General features: G+C 35.7%; 1 protein-coding gene across 2 annotated transcripts in view; it reads left to right on the forward strand.

Annotated features, from left to right (window-relative positions):
* The window catches only part of FAF1 (Fas associated factor 1), a 493,047-nt gene that overhangs the window by 306,464 nt on the left and 162,098 nt on the right, over window positions 1–24,485 (forward strand). For both annotated transcript variants that reach the window (XM_060140108.1, XM_060140109.1), the window contains one exon: window positions 287–373. In XM_060140108.1, coding sequence (XP_059996091.1) covers window positions 287–373 — 87 coding nt within the window. The remainder of the gene's footprint in view (window positions 1–286; window positions 374–24,485) is intronic.

Genomic DNA, 24,485 nt, shown 5'->3' on the forward strand with positions numbered 1-24,485 from the left:
TACCTGAAGTTTCTTGACTGAAAAGAAACTTGAAGCCATCCAGGAACATAAAAATAATCAGCGGGGTGGGGTGGGGGGTTGTTTCTTGAACTATTATTTCATCTAACCTTGGTTTAAATTTGGTTTAGATTTTTTAATAAAATTTTTATGATTTGTGTTTTTCTAGTTTCAGATTCTTGTTTTGAATCTCGAAAACAGAGGAAACACAGTGTATCACATAAATTGACTGGCAACTAACATAAGTCATGTGGAAACCCTATTTTAATTGTTCTTTTTCTTTTTATAGGTAAAGAGAAATGTGTATGACCTTACGAGTATCCCTGTTCGCCATCAGTTATGGGAGGGCTGGCCAACTTCTGCCACAGATGACTCCGTAAGTGACAGTTGAGTTGGCAGTTTTATATCCTCCTCTCTCTTTTGCCACTTTCAGTCTAATTGGCAGTGATATTAAGCAGAATCAAATGCTTTGAATCCATTGGAAGAATTTTATAAATCAAATAATGTTGAGGATAAGACGAATTGTAATAATTTGAGTTCACTTGCAGAACTGGTGTCATAAGCCAAGTATATCAGCATTCTCTTGGTAATGTTACAACATCAATATCAGGAACTTGATGCTGCTTAATTTGACTTAAATTTTTCCTTGATTAAAAAAATACAGATATTCAGATATTACTAATGAAATGTCCCAAACACAAAAATTTTTTCCCTAAATTACAGGTACTTCAAAATCAACCTAATCATTTTATTTAATTTTAAAACTGCATCTCCCGTAATTAGACCTGTACGTTAAAAAGTTACTTTTTATAGTTAATATTAATAGCACTCTATTCTTAAACACACTCATAATTTTCACTACCATAAAAAACTGGAAGAAAAGACCTAGTCTGTAAGTTTTAACTATTATTACATCTACTCATAATAATTTTCCTGTTGTAAATGTTGAAATGTTTCCTATCTCTGTCCTGTTTCCAGCGATTATTATTTTCCAAGAGAGTAAATTTTATCATCTGAGGAGGCCATTTTGGCTACTTTTATCATAATCTTGGTTGTTCTAACCAGATACCCATTTTTCTTTTAAAGTAAAAAATTAGAATGTTTCAATAATTTTGAAGTAAGTCTTATTTTTAAAGTAAATAGGGCTAAAAAGATGTTAAGACTTTGTAAACATCTTCTAACAATAAATACCCAAGTAATGATTATGGCCAAGAGTTTAATTACCTTTTTCTTATTTTCTAGTAAATATTACATTTCTATCTGGATAATAATTACTACTCCTCTCTCAGCACTACCATCATATACTTTAATCTAAAGGAATTCTTTGTGGAAGACAGAAACATTTTTGAACAATCTGTTTATGTAGATGTCACTTGAGTCTAATTATTCCACAATCTAAACACTGTGCCTTTGAAAAATGTTTTATGGATTATGAAACTTTAAAAATAATCAGAAGATAGCAAAATTTGTTTTTTAAGTGAACCCTTCAGAAAAAAATTATTTGTGTATAGGCAGTTACATTTATTTATAAACAACTGATTTTAATATTGACATTATAGTATATCATTAGAGTTATTGGTTGGTTGTCCATGGCTAAGTAGTAATGATGTGGTTGTTGTTTTTAGTTTGTTTTTTCCCCATTAGACTGATAGAAAATGTGATACATTTATTTTTATAAAATTAAGAGAGTAACATACATAAATGATAGCTTTCTGTTTACCTGAGAAGACGTGAGGAAACCAGAAATGTTCTTAGCATTGTCTAATAACCTGCTACAATAAATAATAACTTTAATAGAAGAAAATAATTAAGATTGAGCATGTCACTTAAATTCTCTGAGTTTCAGTTACCTCACTGATCTGAAGAACTGTAATGAGGATTAGCGATAATATATATATATATACAGTATTTGCCTCATAGTAGACACTCAGTAAATGAGAGTCAGTATTATAATTAATATTAACATAACTCAGAAAGAGATCACAGGCAGGAATTGACTGGTTTATGTAAATGAAATGGTACCTGAGATTTGCTTCAAAATAACCTCTGGGGTTGGGGAAGTGAGTGGGGATATAGATAAATCCAAATTAGCTGTCTGTTGATCATTGTTGAAGGTGGGTAATGTGTATATTTGATTTTTTTGTACTGTTCTCTCAAGTTTTATGTATGTTTGAAAATTTCTATAATAAAAAGTTTGAAGCAAAAATAATTGTCTGGTTTAAGGTAATAAGGTCCAGAGATGTGGGTCTTAATAGGGTTGGAAATGCCAGCTGCTCTTGGGCTCCACACCTGTAGAAACCAGGCTGAAATAGGCTTATCAGAAGCAAGTTCCAAGAGTGATAGGCAAAATCAGTGAAATACAATAAATTCTTTTGTAACATAGTACCTTATACATTTTAGTTGTTAAAGCATTGACTTGAGTTGGCACTGTCTCACATTTTAATGATCTCACATTTTAATGATCTTTATTTAATTTTTTACCAAAGAGTTCTATGCAATTTCATTACTATGGGAAAATATGGAAAGCATCTAAAACTTACCATATGGAAGTCTGTGATGCTACCTGGTACTATAAGTCATAGCAGACACAAGAGGGAATCTCCATTAAGAAGCTTGATTCTTATTGCCTCATTTTTCATATTTCCACCTTGTCCCAGAACCTGTCAAGTGATGCCTGCCTATACCTCCCCAGAGCATATGTTGCCACATTGGCAGGATGTTGCCTTGAGCTTCATGATTGATACAACAAAGATGTTTAGGGCCAAGCTGCTTTTAATCGGTGCCATAGCAGATCCACTAACTCCAGTGCTTGAGTTTTGGCAAAAATTGCTTAAAACTGTAGTCTTTTAAGGAGTTTCTAGCCAAAGAAATGTCATGAAACCTTTCTTTCATTAGGACTATAAAAACTCATAAAGCTGGTGCTTGTAATCTATATTGTTGCAGGCAATGATGGTGTTTTTATACTTATTTAAATCACTCAAGTGGAGGCATCTGCTACAAAATAAGATCGTCCTCACAGCTTAGGGTATGAATTGGGTACAGCTGAGAAATGTCAGCTGTGTAAACAGCCTGAAATGTGTTACCAACAAAAATATAATTAATTTCTTTCCAAGACTATGTGCCATAACTGAATATTTAGGATGGTTTAACTTTCAGAGAAAGCACCTGAACATTTTCTTCCCAGTGCCAGCATAGAGGATTGGTTATAAAGGTCATTAAAAGTGAGGTTAGTTTGTGCTTTTCCTGCTCAGTTGCAGAAATTTGTGTGGCTTTGAATATATAGTAGCTTTAGATACCAGTGGCTTCCATGAATTGATAGAAATATCTTAGATCAAGAAGTTACTATAAGTGGTGCTGGGAAAACTGGACAACTACATGTAAAAGAATGAAATTAGAACATTCCCTAACACCATACACAAAAATAAACTCAAGTTGGATTAAAGGCCTAAATGTAAGGCCAGACACTATAAAACTCTTAGAGGAAAACATAGGCAGAACACTCTGACATAAATCATAGCAAAATCCTTTTTGACCCACCTCCTAGAGAAATGGAAATAAAAACAAAAATAAACAGATGGGACCTAATGAAACTTAAAAGCTTTTGCACAGCAAAGGAAACCATAAACAAGACGAAAAGACAGCCCTCAGAATGGAAGAAAATATTTGCAAACGAAGCAACTGATGAAGGATTAATCTCCAAAATATACAAGCAGCTCATGCAGCTCAATATCAAAAAAACAAACAACCTAATCCAAAAATGGGCAGAAGACCTAAATAGACATTTCTCCAAAGAGGATGTACAGATTGCCAACAGACACATGAAAGGATGCTCAACATCACTAATCATTAGAGAAATGCAAATCAAAACTACAATGAGGTGTCACCTCACACAGGTCAGAATTGCCATCATCAAAAAATCTGCAAGCAGTGAATGCTGAAGAGGGTGTGGAGAAAAGGGAACACTCTTGCACTGTTGGTGGAATGTAACTTGATACAGCCACTGTGGAGAACAGTATGGAGGTTCCTTGAAAGACTAAAAATAGAACTACCATTTGACCCAGCAATCCCACTACTGGGCATATACCCTGAGAAAACCATAATTCAAAAAGAGTCATGTACCAAAATGTTCATTGCAGCTCTATTTACGATAGCCAGGAGATGGAAACAACCTAAGTGTCCATCATCGGATGAATGGATAAAGAAGATGTGGCACATATATACAATGGAATATTACTCAGCCATGAAAAGAAACGAATTGAGCTATTTGTAATGAGGTGGCTGGACCTAGAGTCTGTCATACAGAGTGAAGTAAGTCAGAAAGAGAAAAACAAATACCGTATGCTAACACATATATATGGAATCTAATTTTTAAAAAAAGGTTCTGAAGAACCTAGGGGCAGGATAGGAATAAAGACGCAGATGTAGAGAATGTACCTGAGGACATGGGGAGGGTGAAGGGTAAGCTTGGAAGAAGTGAGAGAGTGGCATGGACATATATACACTACCAAATGTAAAACAGATAGCTAGTGGGAAGCAACCACATAGCACAGGGAGGTCAGCTCAGTGCTCTGTGACCACCTAGAGGGGTGGGATAGGGAGGGTGAGAGGGAGACACAAGAGGGAGGGCATATGGGGATATAGGTATACATACAGCTGATACACTTTGTTATACAGCAGAAACTAACACAACATTGTAAAGCAATTATATTCCAATAAAGATGTTAAAAAAATAAGAAGAGCAAGCAAAAAAAAAAGTTAATAGTTTGGGATGGTGGAAATGTTCTAAAATTAGATTGTGGTGATGGTTGCACAACTCTGTAAATTTGCTAAAAATCATTGAATTGAATACACACAAAAAAGAGTAAATTTTATGGCATGTAAATTATACATAAATAAAGCTGTTTTTTAAAGGAAGTTAGTGAAGAACTAGATTAAAATACTTTTTCATTTACGTTTTTATGTTGCATGAGAAATAACTTTGCAGTAACACAGAAGGTGTTTTCTTCAATGTACTTCTCATTAACCTTTGACTTAGCAAACAGGACAAAGAAATAGACTTCTTATAAGTAGATTCTGGTATAATCTTGAGTCTCCTTCAGACCTGATAGACTACAATCTTGACATTTTCAGTACTACTCAGTGAAGTTAACAATCATTTAAAACATTGTTGCCCCATCTGTCTTCAGAGTTAAAATATTTTCTTTGCTTGTAGTTGTACTCTAATGGGATATGGGATACTGTATGAATTGTCAATAACTCTTTCAGTTCCTTTTGCACTCTTTCACCAGAGAAATAGGTATCTAAAGCTTCACCAGTGGGGGAATGTTTTCATGCTGTGACAGTTCCGCTGTGAGAACGAGTAGTTGCGAGCAGACGAAATCTTTTTACACTTTAACAAGGACACTCTTGGTTTCCAGAGAGTGGAAATAATTTTAACACTGTGAGTTATGTCAAGGCACCTTATTATAATGCAGACAATTTGAATATATGTAGCTTTTAAAACTCCAGGTTTTAATAATACTTATACAATGGAAGAAAAATCCTTCAGTTTTTAATACTTTTTTGTTGTGCCCCACCCACTTTTTTCTTTTGAGATTACTAATGGGCTTCTGTGGTTCCATCATTGGCTAAGGAATCTTCATTCAGAATTTGAGAAATTCGGAATTTTAGGACCAAAGGTCTTTAGACATGTGTTAGGAGTCACAAAGCTACTTACTAAATATTAAATATTTTCACATTGAAAATGAGATCATTTATAAACAGAATCATTATACAGTGGCTTTTCTATGAAATAAAAATAAAAAATCATACACATGACTTATTCCTTTGTTTTTTAATTAAAAAGAATTCATGAATGAGGAAATGTCATCTACTTTGATCCTTCTGATGGAGACCATTTTCTCCTGTAACTTCTCCCTGATGATTTGTGTTTGGCAGGTGTCAAATTATAAACATTCCCCTGATACTAAATCCCCACCCTCCACTTTATAGGAGCTGCTGTCCCAGTACGGACTCTCCCTGTTACCACATACCTACCAAGCTATAGTTACCTACCTACTAAGTAAACTCATAACCTCTACTATAGTCATTCCATCCATTGCTGAAAGGTTAATATTTCTGAAGTGCAGAACAAGTCACATTCAGCCTTACTTATCTTCAATGGCAACCCAATACATGCTTATGTCTGTACAGATTTTTATGCTGTCATTTAAAACCTTCATTCTTTAGTCTGAAACTTCCCTTCTAGGTTTATTTTCCCATACAGACCTGGAGTAATTGCTCAATAAATATTTCTTGAATAAATGATTGAGTATGATACCACATGTATCTCCACTTTAGCTAAATATTCCTTTTGCTGTTTTTCAGACATACTTCATGCTCCACTCTGTTATTTAATCATACTGTTCCTTCTACCTAGAATACCTATAGCAATTATCTCCTTTCTTCAAGACCTTTCCTTAAGAAACTTTGCCTATATCCCTCTTCCCATGCCACCTTCTTCAACCATCTTAGAAATTAGTTTCTATTTGTTTTTCTATTTAAATTATTTTTATTTTTCCTTATTTTTGTTCTTTCCTTCCTTATTCCTCTCACCTGGCTCCATTACTTACCTGACTAACCACAAATAACTTGATTAAACCCTTTGGGTCTCAGTCTCTGTAACCATAAAACACAAATAATACTCACAGAGTTTTGTGAAAACTAAGAGTCAGTAGTTACAAATATAGTTACTCCTACATTTATTTTGAAGATTGAGGTAGTCTGTACTAGACTAATGTCTAATATATGGCTGACCTTTGGCTATTACTGTTTCTTTCATCCGTCTATTCATTCACTTGACATTTGTGTAACAACTCTTATAGGCCAGTAACCACACTGGCCCTTAAAGTTGCAAGCATGGGGTCCTATTCCTTTGCAAAGTATAGTGTGAGACAGATATATAAACAGTGGCAATTGAAGTTCATGTAAATGCAGTGGGATCATAGAAGAGGAAACAACCAATTTCTCTAACAGATGGGGTGGAGAAAAAATGGCTTCCCAGAGAAAGGAACCAAATGTCCCTTAAGTTAAAGAAATTACACAAACCTAATTATATTTTAATTTGTATACTTGTGTTCCTCCCTTTTGTAAATTCTAAAAATTGGGAGTAAGAAGTCTCTTCCTCATTTTTGTATGCTCTGCAGGATCAACTGTAGTTTGTTTTTTTTTTAAACATAGTGTTTTATACATTCACTCATCTGAGCTGTTCAGAGCTCCATTAAGTTGACATCTATGACAATAAACAACTAAATGATGAATTGGTATGATTATAGTGACTTGATAAAGAAGAGAGTGACTTGTTTGAGAATCAGGTTTATTTTCTTTCTAATAAAAATTATCAAAACTTGATATTCTTTATTGGTAAGTAGAATAACAAATTTAGGAGTGGGGGAGCCACTACACTGAGCGAATTTTATCAGCATATGTTTAATTGTGTGTGTGTGAGAGAGAAACAAGCAAGCAGACAATCCAAGTTCATCAAATCCCAGTATTGCTGTCATTTGGATAAGTTACTTATCATATGAATTTCATTTTCCTCATCTGCAAAATGAAGATGATGTTAATACCCTTGAAAGTCTATTTTGAAGATTAAATGAATTAACATAATAGTTTGAACCATATGAAATTTCTATTTTTAAAGGATAAAATGGTTGAATATTAGCATTTCCACATGGTTTTACCTAATATGTAAAGCACATAACATAGTGCAGGGTTTGGCAGTTCATCCCAAACCCTACTCTCCATCTGTTTTTGTAAATATTTTTTAAAATATATTTTTTTATTTATTTGGCCACATCGGGTCTTTAGTTGCAGTACGCAGGCTCTTCATTGCAGCGTGTGGGCTTCTCTCTAGTTGTGGTGCACAGGCTCAGTAGATGCAGCACCCAGACTCTCTAGTTGTGGCGCTTGGACTCCAGAGTGCGCGGGCTCAGTAGTTGTGGTGTGCAGGCTCTCTAGTTGTGGTGCGCGGGCTCTAGAGTGTGCAGGCTTAGTTGCCCCATGGCATGTGGGATCTTAGTTCCCCGAGCAGAGCTTGAAGTCACATCCCCTGCATTGGAAGGCAGATTCTTAACCTTTGGACCATCAGGGAAGTCCTGTAAAGATTTTTTTAATACAGGTAAAAATGGTATATAACATTATATTAGTTCAGGTGTACAACATAATGATTTGATATTTGTATACACTGCAAAGTGATCACCACAATAAGTCTAGTTACCATCCATTATCATACAATTGACCTCCTTCATCCATTTCACCCACCCTCCAAACTCCTTTCCCTCAGGTAACCACCACTCTGTAACTATGCATTTTGTTTTGCTTGTTCACTTGTTTTTTTAGATTCCGCATATAACTGAAATCATACAGTATTTGTCTTTCTCTATCTGATTTATTTCACTTAGCGTGTTACCCTTAAGGTCCATTCCTATTGTCACAAATGGCAAGATTTCCTTCTTTTTTATGGCTTAGTAGTATTAGACACACACACACACACACACACACACACACACACACACACACACACACACACACACACACACACACACACACACACACACACACACACACACACACACCCCTTCTTTATCCAGGCATCCATCTTTGGGCAGTTAGGTTGTTTCCATATTTTGGCTATTGTAAATAATGCCGCAATGAATGTAGGGGTGCTTATGTCTTTTTTGAATACTGTTTTTGTTTTCTTTGGATAAATACCCAGAAGTGGAATAGCTGGATCATATGGTAGTTCTGTTTTTAATTTTTTGCAGAACCTCCATACTGTTTTCTGTAGTGGCTGTACCAGTGTACATCCCCATCAACAGTGCACAAGGGTTCCCTTTTCTCCACATCCTTACCAACACTTGTTATTTCTTGCCTTTTTGATAATCTCCATTGTAACAGGATCTAAGGTGATATCTCATTGTGGTTTTGAATTGCATTTCCCTGATGATTAATGATGTTGAACAGCTTTTCATGTGCCTGTTGGCCATCTGTAGGTCTTCTTTAGAAAAATGTCTATTTGGATCCTCTGCCCATTTTTTAGTCAGATTGTTTTTTTGCTGTTGAGTTGTTTGAGTTCTTACTATATTTTTGATGTTAAGTCCTTATAGGATATATGATTTGCAGATATTTTCTCTCATTCAGTAGATTGCCTTTTCATTTTGTTGATGGTTTCCTTTGTTATGCAGAAGCTTTTTAGTTTGATATAGTCCCACATGTTTATTTTTACTTTTAGAGTCAGATCCAAAAATTCAGCACCAAGACGGTTGTAAATAATGTTTTATTGGAGCACAGTCACACCATTTGCTTATGTATTGTATACAGCTGCTTTTACACTATAACTATAATGGCAGGGATGTTTAGTTGCAACAAAACCACATGGCCCCCAAAGCCTAAAATATCTACTCTTTGGCCCTTAACAGAAAAAATTCGCTAACCCCTGGTGTAATATCTGGCATTTAGTAGGCATTCAACGAACATTGGCTCCTTTTCCCTTGTGTAAGCACCTTCTTTATATCACCTACGTGTGCAGAATCAGAAGCATTCTTTGAGTAGCTTCAGGGTCATCTTATGCTATTTAAATTACTTTCTTAGCCTGTCCTAGGTCAGACAGATTCAGGCAATCTTTGGACATTTTCATTGGCTTTTTCTTTATTTGGCAAGGTCATGGATAATGTTGCTTCTAACGGTGGTGAGACTCAGTAGCTTCAGAGGGTTCACTGCCCTTGTCAACATATAGAGTCTTTTACAAATAACACAGGCAAAGACTAAACAGACAGAAAGAACAGCTTTGAATGCAGTAGAAGAAAGTTTAAGTTTAAAAGGAATGGAAAGTTTTGAAATGGGCTATACCCTGAACAGTGAGAATGAGAAGTTCGAGAGGGTGGATGAAGCAGTCAAGGGACATATTTACTCGGTAAATATAAGGGAGAACACGTGAAAGTGAGCCCTCAACAGGAAATTTGCAGGCATTAAGATCTGATGATGTTAATCTTGATTTCAGTTTATTAAAATCCGAAACATGAAGACTACTGCTTCTGCCCATGAAGGGGTAACTGCTATGGGAATTTTCTTCCCTCTGTAAACAACTAGAAGACTGGATAAAATATGTGAAACAACTGTTTTCAGATATTAGACAACAGATAGTTCAGGACTGTGAAGAAGGAAGCAAATGAGCCCTGCCTGGAGGCAGTTTCTGGGTCCCAGGACAGGGAGAGGAAACCAAAACAGAATCTGGTGATTTTATTGTGTTTGAAGAGACAGAGAGTAGAGTTTAGGGAGGTCAAGGCAGCTAGACTTTGCAAGGCAGAGTACTAGCAGAGAAAAAGCTCCAGAAGTCTATATAGGGTTCTCCTGGTCTTTAGCTGAATACCAATCTGTGCATTCATAGAGTGAAATTCCAGGAGATTGGGCAAAGAACCACTGCCAGGAAAAAGAGCAATTAACTGGGAGCTGTAAGGCAAGCAATTCTCAGAGCTCACACAGAACTGGGAATAGTTTGAGTTCCCACAAGCCATAGTAGAGACACCTCAGTGAATACATGGAGCATTCAGGAGATACCCACAGGAGAGTCACACCTTAGTGGAGTGGATAAACAAGACTTAGAGTGAAGACTACTCTAGGACTGCCCTTCCACAAGCTTAAAAACAACTTTCAAAAGGAATAAGCTGATTAATAGGTAACCGCCTCTAAGAACAGAGTCCAGCATCCAGGTAAAAGTTACTTTATATATACAAACAAGCAGGGAAATCTAACCCCTAACCAGGAGAGAAATCAGTCAAAAGAAATAGACGTAGGAGTTACATAAATAATGAAATTGACAGATAAGGACTTCATCTATTATGTTATGAATAGACTCAAGAATTTAAAGGAAAACATGAACTTAATAAGGAGAGAATAGAATGTATAAAAGAAGATAGATAAACAATATAATATCTGAAATGATAATTTTACTGATGAGCTTAACAGCAGATTAGAAACTTAAAAAAAAAAAAGAAAGGTGAGCTTGAAGATATAGCAATAGAAACTATCAAAACTGAAGCACAGAGGGAAAAAAAGGAACAAATTAACAAAATATCAGTGACCTCTGGTACAAAATCAAGCAGTCTAACATGCAGTTGGAGTCTTAGAAGGAGAGAAAGGATGGGGGGAAGGAGGTCAAAGACCAAAAAAACTGAAAAAATAATTTCTGCAATTTGTCCATATATAATGAAAACTATAAAACTTATAGATCCAGGAAGCTCAATGAATGCCATGAAGGGGAAGCACAAAGAAAAATTCCACACTAAGGAGTATCATAATTGCTGAAAACAAGTGATAAAAAGAAAAATTTCAAAGCAGAGAGAGTAAAAAAATATACATTACACAAGGGAAGTAATATAAACTCTTCATATTTCTCATCAGAAATAATGCAAGCCAAAAAACAGTGGAATGACATTTTAAAACTACTGAAAGGTTTTTAAAAATGACAACTTAGACTTCTATATCAGGTGAAAATAATCTTTCAAGATTGAAGGAAAAATAAAGACTTTTTCAGACAAACAAAAACAGAGAATTTGGGCCCAGCAAATATGCACTACAAGAAGTATTGAAGTTCTTTAGGCAAAGGGAAAATGATATCAGAATAAACTTGGCTCTATACAGAAGAATGAAGAGTGCTAGTTATGGTAAAAATGTGGTTAAATATAAAAGGCATTTTTCCTTATGTTTTTACTTTCTTTACAAGATAGCTGTTTAAACATAAAATAACAAGTAATCTGGAGTTTTGAACATATATAGAAGTAAAATACATGACAATAGCACAAAAGACAAAATGGAGTTTTACTGTTGTAGGGTTCTTATCCTATACATGAAATGGTATAATATTAATTTAAGGTAGTCTATTATATTAAAAATGCAAACTGTAAACCTTAGAGAAATTACTAAAAAAAAAAGACATGCGGGCTTCCCTGGTGGCGCAGTGGTTGGGAGTCCACCTGCTGATGCGGGGGACGCGGGTTCGTGCCCCGGTCCGGGGGGGGGGGTCCCACGTGCCGCGGAGCAGCTGGGCCCGTGGGCAGTGGCCGCTGGGCCTGCGCGTCTGGAGCCTGTGCTCCGTGGCGGGAGAGGCCACAGCTGTGAGAGGCCTGCGTACCGCAAAAAAAAAAAAAAAAAAAAAAAAAAAAAAACGCAAAAATGTATAGATAATAAGCCATTAAAAGAGATGTAATAGAATACTAAAAAAATATTCAAAAATCAGGCATGGAAAAAAGAAAAAAGGAGCAATGAAAAGGTGAAATATGTACAAAACAAATAGCAAGGTGGTAGGTTTAAATCCAACCATTTTGATAATTACAGTAAATATAAATGGTCTACACATTAAAGGGCAGAGACTATCGAAATGAATTTTAAACAGCAGGACTCAACTATATGCTGCCTATAAGAAATATACTTTAAATATAATGACAATGGTAAGTTAGAATAATGAGTGGGAAAAATTTACCAGGCAAACACTAAATGTAAGAAAGCTGTTAACAACTATATTAACATCAGACAAAATACAGAACGAGGAATATTACCAGGACTAAAGAGAAACATTCCATGACAATTAAATTTAGGACAGGGGCTTCCCTGGTGGCTCAGTGGTTAAGAATCCACCTGCCAATGCAGCGGACATGGGTTTAAGCCCTGGTCCAGGAAGATCCCACATGCCGCGAAGCAACTAAGCCCTTGTGCCACAACTACTGAGCCTGTGCTCTAGAGCCCGCAAGCCACAACTACTGAGTCCACATGCTGCAACTCCTGAAGCCCGCGCACCTAGAGCCCATGCACCACAACAAGAGAAGCCACCGCGATGAGAAGCCCATGCACCACAAGGAAGAGTAGCCCCGGCTCGCTACGACTAGAGAAAGCCCGTGCGCAGCAATGAAGACCCAACGCAGCCAAAAATAATAAATAAATAAATAAATAAATAAAATTATAAAGAAAAGAATTTTAGGATAGCTCGTCAAGAAGACATAACGATCTTAAATGTGTATATACCTAATAACAGTTTCAAAATGTGTGAAGTAAACCTGACAGGACCAAAAGAATAAACAGATCCACAATTATAGAGGTTTCACATTCCTGTCTCAGCAATTTACAGGAAAATGACAGATAAGTATATAGATGTGAGCAACACTCTTAACCAACTTGACCTATTTGAAGTTTATAGACACTTCATTCAACAATGGCAGAATACACATTCTTTTCAAGTGCATATGGTACATTCCCCAAGACAGACCATAGCCTGGACCATAAAGTCTCAGTAAATTTTGGAGGATTGAAATGAAGAGTATTCTCTCTGACCAAAACAAAATTGAATTACATATTTTATAATTTTTGTAATTTACATAAGTTACTTTTATTTTTATAAAAAATGTTTAGTAGTTTGTTTCTTTGGATATCCAATGTAATCAACAAAAAGCTCCTAGAAGTGACAAGTGAAGTTACCAAGGTCACAGGTTACAAGATTGTCATACAGAAAAAAAGGGGGGGGTTACTATATAGCACCAAAGAACATTTGAAAATGGAATGTTTAAAAATTGTACCATTCATGATTCCATCCAAAAACATGATATATTTAAGGATAAATCTAACAAAATATGTGTAAGATCTGTACACTGAAAACTACTTTTTTTTTTTTACGGAAAGTGATTTTATTTTATTTTTAAAATTTTTATTGGAATATAGTTGATTTCCAATGTTGTGTTAGTTTCTGCTGTACAGCAAAGTGCAACAGGTATACATATACATATATCTACTCTTTTTTTAGATTATTTTCCCATATAGGTCATTACAGAGTATTGAGAAGAGTTACCTGTGCTATACAGTAGGTCCTTATTAGTTATCTATTTTATATGTAGTAGTGTGTATATGTCAATCCCCATTTCCCAGTTTATCTCTCCCCCCTTCTTTTCCCCCTTGGTAACTGTAAGTTTGTTTTCTACATCTGCCTCTATTTCTGTTCTGTAAATAAGTTCATTTGTATCATTTTTTTTTAGATTCCACATATAAGTGATAGCATATGATATTTGTCTTTCTCTGTCTGGCTTACTTCACTCAATATGACAATCTCTAGGTCCATCCATGTTGCTGCAAATGGCATTATTTCGTTCTTTTTTATGGCTGAGTTGTATATATGTACCACATCTTTATCCATTCCTCTGTCGATGGACAGTTAGGTTGCTTCCGCATCCTGGCTATTGTAAATAGTGCTGCAATGAACATTGGGGTGCATGTTTCAATTTTGAATTATGGTTTTCTCTGGATATATGCCTAGGAGTGGGATTGCAGGATCATATGGGAGCTCTATTTTTAGCTTTTTAAGGATCCTCTGTACAATTCTCCATAGTGACCATACCGATTTACATTCCTACCAACAGTGTAGGAGGGTTCCCTTTTCTCCATACCCTCTCCAGCATTTATTGTTGTAGATTTTTTGATGGTGGCCATTCTGACCAATGTGAGGTGATAACCTCGTTGTAGTTTTGATTTGCATTTCTCTAATAATTAGTGATGTTGAACATCTTTGCATGTGCTTTTTGGACATCCATATGTCTTCTTTGGAGAAATGTCTATTTAGATCCTCCACCCATTGGATTGCTTGATTGGGTTGTTTGTTTTTTTGATATTGAGCTGCATGAGCTGTTTGTATATTTTGGAAATTAATCTCTTGTTGGTTGCTTCGTTTGCAAGTATTTTCTCCCATTCTGTGGGTTGGCTTTTCGTTTTGGAAAACTACTAATAACTGATGAAAAAATAAAGTCCTTAAACATGGAGAAATAGATCATGGTCATGGATTGGAACACAATATTTTTAAGGTGGTAGTTCTTCTCACACTGCACTCCCAATAAAAAATTAGTAAGCCCTTTTGGGGTAGAAATTGACAGGTTAATTCTAAAATTTATATGGATGTGTAAGGGACCTAGAATTCCCAAAACAATTTTGAAAAAGAACGAAGTTGGAAGACTTACGCTGCCTGATTTCAAAATATAATGCATTATTCATGGTAGTGTGGTATTTGTGCAAAGATAGACATATAGATCAATGGATAAAACAGAGTGTTCAAATATAGATTTATATGCATGTTGTCAAATTGATTTTTTGCAAAGATACCAAAGTAATGCAACAGAGAGAGAGAATGGTCTTTTTTTTTTTTTTTAACAAATGGTGATGAATCAACTGGATACCAATAAGGACAACTTCAACCTTTACCTTATGCCACACACAAAAATTATCTCAAAATGGATCATAGACCTAAATGCAAAAGCTACAGCTGTAAAACTGGTAGAAGAAAATACAGGAGAAAATCTTCTACAACCTTAGAGTACGAAAAATTTCTTAGAGAGGATACTAAAAGCCCTCGCCATAAAAGGAAAAAAAAAAAAACCTGATAAATTGGACTTCATCACAATTTGCAACTTCTGCTCTTCAGAAGACTCCATTTAGAAAAAAAGGGAGGGAGCAAGCCATAGACTAGGAGAAAATATCTGCGAAACATATTTGACAAAGGGCCTCTATCCAGGTTATATAAAGAAGTCTTACAACTAAATAATAACACAAGGGAAGTTGGGGGAGTGATAGAACTTTTTGAAATTTTGATTGTGGTGGTGGTAGTTAAAAGAGTGTGTGTATGTGTGTGTGTGTGTGCCAAAACTCCTTGAACTGCACACATGTAAAATGGGTGCATTTTATTATAGGTAACTGGACCTCAATTAATTTTAACTAGCGGTTTAGGATGAATATGTTGATCTGAAACCATAACTGGTAAATGAGAAGGTGAAATGCAGAACCAGTATTCAACTCTCAATCCGCCCCCATCCCTGATGCCAGTGTCTTTCTCTCGTGCCATGCTAGTCCTATGTATTCCATGTTGCTTAAATAGTTCCAATTCTAAAAAATCCAGTCTAATTTTTTCCAGAATGGTACTCAGACTGGTTTGAAGTTTTACAGTTGTTCAGTAAGAGGCAGAAACAGAGAAACAAACCTTGCCTTTATTTTCCTTTATTAAGTTGTCACTTAGGAGTCTTTGAATATAAATGAATTTAAAATTTTCACTGGAGCACTTTTGCTTATATGCGTGTGTGTTTTGAATAGTAGCCATATTATGAAGGTGGCAGGGAATGAGCAGCAATACTCTATTTTGGTACCCATAGTTACTTAACATAGTGGTAGGTGAATCTATTAAGAGACATTTATATAGTGATTTGTAGTTTACAAAGCATATTTCATATACATGATCTCATTTGAGCCAAGTAGTAGATTATAAATAAATAATTTTTGATAGAAATAATATACAGTGGAATACAGTTACTATCTGTTATGGTAAATTTTCCTCAGAGTTTCTTCAAACCACATTTTTCTAATAGCTGCCTCTTAGAAAGAGTACTTGTGGTAACTTGTTTACATACACTTTCCTCTATGAGACTATGAGCTCCTTGAGGGCAGTAAGCATGTCTTACTCATTTTTGTGTCTCAAGTGCCTAGCATAGCCCCGGCACACAATAAACACTCAGTATATGTTTCTTGCATTTATATTAAACTTAACACTGAAACGTCAAGTGATTGGCACTAAATTGCTATACATAACTGCTGGCCTAGTATTCCAATACCTATCATTGCTTTCTTCAGAGACACCCCTGCTCTTTTTCAAGAAACCAAGCTCTTTTCCTCTGTTAGCTGAGAAAGGTCTTATTGGAACTCTTGTACCCAGCCCTATTCTATAACTGAGAAATGGAAGGTTGTTTATAATACATATGTACAGTGCTTAACCTCTGGCATTTGTGTTTTCAAGTTAACATGCTGTCTTTTGCATTTGAACAGCTGTAACATATGTGATAAGATTTCTTAATAAGTCATTTTCTTGAGCAACTGAAATATGAATATGAAGAGTAGTATTCCCAGCTTGTTAAGTTGTGTTTTAGATCCTTGGGTTTTGATATAATCAATTGCCCATAATTCTGTATTTGAGAAAGGTAGTAAAGATAGCATGATAGCCTGTTTTGGCTAACAAAAATTCCATGGCATTTTTTTGATGTGCAAATAAAAGGGTTGTTTGCAGCTGTGTCTAATTGGCTAAATTCTTATGAATTTTCTAACCCAAAGAAAAGGCTTAAAATGAAAACGTATGCATGATAAGTAGCCTTTTGAGCTGCAGGTGACTTAATCAATAGTCAAATCAATTGCTGCCCCCACATCAAGACTTTGTTTAATATTCTACATGTAGAATATATAAGGGTGTTTTTTGATAAACATCCACAAGAGATTGTTGGTACTGATTGTTCCCACAGCCAAAGAAAGTCTTTTTTGTTCTTTCATTGTATGTTTGTTGACAGTTGTGATCAACATGGAATGAACTGCTTTACAGTTTATTACTTTCAAAGTACAAATTTGAATGCTGTGGATTCAGATGTATAAAAGAGATAAAATTACAGACAACTTTGAGTGGCAGTTACATATCAAACCTCATGGGGGTTTGACAGGCAACGAATATCGTTATTAGATGCTTTTTCCATAATTGCTGACATTTATCCAGTGTTTCACAGTATTTGCTAATGTATTAATGCAGTCAATCTCTGAGAGGCTGCACATGCCTTTTTAGCCCTGGCTTTTATGGGATTCTGAAATTCATAGACCCACAGATACTTATTCCCTGCTGGTTGCCGTAGTGACAGAGCTCAGAGATAAGCCAAGACAGAGCCCTTTTGTGATTGCTTTTCAGGTGACATTCAGCGGCAGCTTGAGTAGAGTGTCCTTTTATAGTTCCTGTAATTCAGAAAATGATAACAGCTTTTTGCTGCTTAGAAGAGAAGTCTGTGGACTGCTCCCGGTGGGATTTCGGTTTGCTGTGCCACTTCATACCAACACCAGCCTGATAAAGTTCTTATTATTGTGGAGATTCCAAAGTGCAAGGGGAGTGAATTAATTATGATGGGTTAGAAAATACAGGACTGATACTACAAATAAAACTTTAAAGAGACAATGCATGTTTCATAACCATACGTAACAAATTAATTTGGACATTTTAAGCTATTGTGATGATGTAGTTAGTCACTTGCTCAATAAGTAAATGCACCTGACTTCTAAATTGCTTGGTGAACCATGCTAGCTGTTCCATCTCAAAGTTGAGAAGTTATCTTTCATTTCTATATATCATTTTCTCATTTGAAACTATTGCTTTAACATTTTGTTTTTTAGAGGCAGGTAGCTTTATTAGGAAGCATTCTTAGTCAGGGTTATTACAATTTCTTTTTCATATTCTCAGCAGTGGAATAATTAAAAATGAGTATTTTATAAATAGCTTGTATAAAGTACCTCCAATTCTGAAGAAAACACTATGATGGAGCATGGTGGATTGGGGGGGTACATTTCAAGAAACAACTGGAGAAAATGGAATCTTACCTGGAAAAAATATAGATGTCTTAAGAAGCCATGTTTTTCCCATAGACTCTTAAAGCTAGGAGAGTTAATAGTCGTTTCTGCAAGAAGGAGAACTCCAGTGACAATGGGTAATTATAGGAAACTTTGAGAGCAAGAAACCACTGTCTGCGTAGTTGATGTTATTGAAAAGACACCAAAAAAAGAATACCATGAAGAAAAGGAACACTAACCCAAATTAAACCATGCAAATCTGAAGGGAGTTATGAAGCACTTAAATATCTTACCCCTAAAATTTTAATGTAATTTGCAGTTAAACAGGAAGCAAGTAGAACTAGCTGAATAGAGAAGTAACTTGAGAATCTGAAGAGATGAAAAAGAATAGATGTGTTCCCTTGTTTCAAAATTGCTGGTGAACCCATGCTAGATGAACAAGCATACAGATAGCACATGAATGAGGACTCAGAAGAGAAATTTGGCCTAAAAAATCTAATTGGTTATCTTGGATTAGCTGTGCAACTGAAAAGCGGGAGCTCTACTTTTTGTTACTTTCTAACCTTTTAGGCTCATTTCAAGCAGATGTAAACTCACTCTCATAAAATTCAAATATTTGTAGTCAGACAAACCTTCAGACTAGTGACAAACAAATATGACATTTTCAAATGATATTTAGTAGACCTTTATTAACACTGTGTTACCCTGTGATGTTCATTGCATTCCTTCTTATGGTTTAACTTAATCATCAATCATTTGTTTTGATATAGAGAAATTTGTAAGAGTTGTATTATTATATCGTGTGCTTTTCTGTGCTGTGGTTATACGCTTAGGAGTCTGTCTCAAAATTTAGTCATCCACTGAAAAGGTCTTTAAGACCATATCATTCCCACAGTATTTTAGAACTCATAAATATCAGTTTATAAATTTTACTAAAACAAAACACAAAACAAGCAAGCAAACAAACCAAAGTAATGAAACCTATAGGATAGAGGAAAAGGGCATGTAGTCTCTCAAAAACTGTGGCGATGCCATGCTATAAAATGGTTATTATATTAAGGGGATTGTTCCTTTTTACTAACACGACAACCTATCCCCTGAATTCAGAAACTCAAAAAGTTCATCATAGCTTTTGCCTTTGATGTTTATCTATTTTCAGATAACTGTAAAGTTAAAATAATTTAATGAAAATTAGCCTTTTGCAATGTGACGTCACAATATGAAATACTTCTGTGACTTGACCCTATGAAGTAAAAAAAAAAGTCTAGATGAAATTTAACCATTTCTCTTTACTTCTATAATTATTATTTTGGTTGTTTTAATAACAACAGGAATAACAGGAATAATATCTGTTTATCTACCTTCTTTTAGGCACTCTGCTGGACCTTTATATGTTTTATCTCTAGTCTTCCCATTAATCAATCCTGAAAGGTAGATGTTATTATCCCCATATTTGCACGTGAAGGAACTCAAGCTTAGGGTGGTTTAGTAACTTGCCCAACAACACGCAGATAAGAAGTGTGGGAAGGGGATCCTATCCCAGGTTTTACTTTAAAGGCTACCTCTTTGCACTGTACCATAGGGATTTCCTTATGGACCTTAAACTCCAGGTTCTTATTTTTTCTTCCCTAGCATAGTTCCCCAGTTTTACCTATTATGAACATTCAGATATTTTCCTTAATCTGTTTTATCCCCATAAGATTGGTCCCTTTGCCTTAAGCTCAACTTAGACCTGTGTCTCTGCAAATAATGATAAAATTAGATAGTGCTTAAAAAATACTTATCATATACAAGGCACTAGTCTTAGCAATATATGTTTAATAGTATAACTCAATCTGCCTAACAACCCCATGAGGTAAAGGTTTTTGTTTGCTCATTTTACACATGAGCAACCTGAGGCATATTTATATGACCTCATAATCAGTGGCAATGGTATTTGAACCCAAGTAGAATAGAGTTCATGGCCTTACCCTGTGCCTCTCATAATAGCAGAGGAAGATCAGTGACAGGATGTCTGTGAAAGCCTATCCATCATCTTTGTTCCTCACCATGCTGTAATGTTCACTGTGGAGCAACTCAAGGATGAACATGCCACATTCATTGTGGCCATAATTCTACTTTCATGAAACATGAAATGGAAACTGGATCTTTCTACAGTTTGCTGTGAAGCATAACCACAGTAGGCACCATGTCTGCCAGTTCTCTTTATTTTTCTTTTAGTTTCATTGGTCTGGAGACAGTTGTTTAATTACTCATAAGCTTTTAACATCCATGAGGAAGAAGGTATCATCATTCCAGTCTTTTTCATCTCTAAAGCAATATTAGCTGACAGTTTACTAATTGATCGTAAAACTCCAGAAGTGATATTAAATGTTATCCTCATTTTAAACGTGGAAAATACTGTGGCTAATTATTTAAAACCTTGTCCAAGGCCACAGAGACAGGATTAAAAATTAGAAACTCCTTTACACTGAACATTAGGATATTGCCACTAGCCCAAGCCCACACTTTCAAATCAGATAACTGTGTGTAGAAAAAGGGCACTGGATTTGAGGGTCAGAAAACCTTGTTTCTAGTCTAAGCTGAGTAAGATCATTCCTCTACCTGTACTCTGTACCCCATCCCCTTCTGTATTCTCAGAAATATTAATAATTATCAGTTATCATTATCAATAATCTCTTCTTTAGTATTTTTACTAATCTCAAAGTAACTAGATATTCTATCCACATTTGAACATGAAAAACCTCTTACCTTAAAAGAAACACACACATACATGCAATAAAAACAAAGACAAAAATCTTCTCTGACTTTAGCTGCTACTTTCTCTTCCTCTTTGCAGCCAAAATTTAAAAAGAGTTATCTGTAGTTACTATCTTTATTTTTTCTCTTCCACTAGTTCCTCAGCTCACACCACTCTGGCCTTCAATCCATTTCTCCACCAGAACAGCTTTTCTTCAGTTACCAATGACTGCTAAACCTCATTGTACTTGGCGTCTTAGCAGCATTAAAAAAAAAAACCTTTCTATCGAAATACATTTATTCATAAAAGTGGACAAATCATAGACGTACAACTTGATGAATTCTCATAAAGTAAATACCCTTAGGTAACCAGCATCCAGACTAAGAAAGAGAACATTTCCAGCATCCAGAAACCCTCTCATGTCCCCTTTATCTAGGAGATAAGACCAAAGATTAGTTTTGCCTTGTTTTAAACATATGGAACCATAAATGGAACATATAGTATGTTCCAAACATAAATGGAACCATATAGTATATATTCTTTGTCTAGTTCTTTCCTTATTTCCTTTCTTCCCTCCTTCCTTCCTTTTTTTTCAACCTTATGTTTATGTGATTGATCCATATTCTTATATGTAGTTATAGTTCATTCATTCTCATTTCTTTACGTGGGTATTCCACATTATTCATCTCTTCTACTGTTGATGGGGGCTTTGGGTAGTTTCTACTGCTGGGCTATTTTAAATATGTTTCAGCAGCATTTGACCCTGTTGAAAACTCCTCCCTGAAATGCTCTTCCCTTGGCTCCCAGGATACCACACTGTCCTGGTTTTTCCCCTTCCCTTGTGGTGCTCCTTCCTTTTCTGTCTCCTTTGGAAGCTCATCCTTCTCTACCCCGTCACTAAATATTGGAGTTCCTTAGGGCTCAACCCCATTTACTCATTTTGTCTTACTTCATATATTCTTCCTTGGCATTCTCATCACACCTGTAGTTTAAATTATCACCCATGTGATGGTGACTAACAAATTTGTATTTCTAGCCCAGTCATGACATGTCAGCTTCAGAAGAGCCTTATCTTCTCCACTTAGAGGTCCCAAAGGACCTTAAATTCAACATATCCAAAGTTGAATTCATGTTCTTCCCTGGCCATACCTTTGCTTCTGAAGTTCCCTAATTCCATGAGTGGCATCATCACCTATCCAGTCCACAAGCCAAGATAGGAGCTACTCTTGATACCTCTGTCTCCCTTGCTGACTGTATCCAAATCATCAATTCTTGTCAATATTAGCTCTTATATATCTCACATTCATTCTCTGCTATCCATCCCCACTGCCATCACCCTAATATAAGCTACCAACTTTTTGAATCTGGACTGTTGCAAGAGACTCCAAACTGGGCTCCCATATCTACTCTCACTCCCCTTCAATCCACTCTTCATACTACATCAGGATAATCCTTTTTTAAAAAGATATATATTTACTCAAGTAATGTCCCTGTTTAAATCTTCCCAAATAAGGACCAAGATTCTTAACATAACCTACCAGGCACTGTATAGTCTGATCCCTGCTTACTTCTTTAGAGTTTGTTTATATTACACTGCCTGTTTTTCTTTAGCTACACTGGTCTTCTGTCAGTTCTCTCTAATTACCATCATTGGGCCTTTGCAAATGCTGTTGTCGCTACCTGGAACAGTCATCTTCCCTCCAGTCTCTTCTGTATATTTCTTACTCATTCTTCCAACTCAGTCACTTCTCCATGGAAGCCGTTTTTTCATTGTGTTTAACACAGTTGTGATTTTGTATTTTATTTAAGTAATTATTTACCACATAAACTTAAGTTCCATAAGGGCAGATGTCTATTTTTGTTCACCTTTGCATAACTAATGCTTTCTGATAGAAGGTGCTCAGTAAATATTCGTTGAATGAATAAACCTTTCTGAGCGTTGTTTTCCAATTCTTACAGCTATTCAACATTGTTGTAAGGTTCAAATAAGATAATATATGTGGAAATACAACCTAAAATACAGCGCACTAAAGAAATGTAAGGAACTGGTATTATTATACGCAAGCAGATAGATTCTTGCTACTGAAGATTAAAATTATTAAATTTTGCTGTGATACTAAGCTTATGCAAACAAATGGCAAAAATTATTGTGGTTTCAGTTCTCATTCTTTTGGTTTGTTGATCTGGTTCCAGTCATTCCATCATTCCTGCCGTAGTTCAGACTCTCATCTTTTCTCTTGGTTTCCCTGTTCCAGATCTTCCTCTCTTGCTTCCCTTAGTCCATCCTCCCTTCTTCAGTGTAGTTATCTTTATTAAATGCATTTGCATCATATTACTCCCTTAGTTCAAATCACTCTGTGGTTTCCCATTGCTTATAGGATGATATCTAAGCTCGTTAATGGGGCATATATGACTCTGCATGATCTGACCTATGCTTTCCCTTCTACCTGTCTCCCTCACTCTTTTCCACCTTACTGCCCTCCAGCAACACTAAACCGCTTGTTTATTAGATGTGTTACATTCTTTCTTGCCATTTTGCCATTGCTGATATCATATTCCTTCTCTTCTAAGGTGCTTGTACTCCTCTTGGTCTACTCCTTAATCATATCATCCTTTTTAGATTCAGTACTCCTTTGTGACATTTTCTCTTGAAGTCCTCAGGCAAAGTTAGACATTTCTTCCCAAAGCACATATTAAGGGACTTAACCACATTGGTAAAATTAGTTATTTACACTTCTTATGTACAAGTACATTTCACTACTTATTGTGAACCCTTCAAAGGCAGGGATACTATTCTTTTTAATCTCTCTATCCATAGACATATAGCAGATACTTGAGATTTACTGACAGGGTGATTAGAGGAGAAGAGTGACCAAGAGAAATGAGGAATGGTCAGATTTTAAAGTATGGGAAGATGCGTAGGGTCAAATTCATGTTGTATAGTGGATTCCATCTATTATTGTTATTAAGACTGAGGTCAGCTGCAGGATCCTGGTGCTATATAGAGGGGGGAGTTACAATGCATTTGACTTCAGCTCGTTAGGATTCTTATTGTGTCATCAGGTTCAACTTAACAGTTCGATGTTTTTATTGCACATCTGCTTACTATATGGCATTTGAGTTTTACTTTGAGGTCTTATAAGGTAACCAAGGTGAACATATACAAAAAGTTAAAGATATGCTAATGCTCATGTTATATAGTACATGGGATGAGCCTAGCAAATTTTGAAGGAATAAAATCAATCATCTGTTTTTCAGTTTCTAAAGTCATTTCACATGAACTAACTCATTGTTCTTTCATAACCTTTTTAATCAGGCAGAA

Source organism: Lagenorhynchus albirostris, chromosome 2 (assembly GCF_949774975.1).
Source record: "Lagenorhynchus albirostris chromosome 2, mLagAlb1.1, whole genome shotgun sequence".
Lineage (NCBI taxonomy): Eukaryota > Metazoa > Chordata > Mammalia > Artiodactyla > Delphinidae > Lagenorhynchus > Lagenorhynchus albirostris.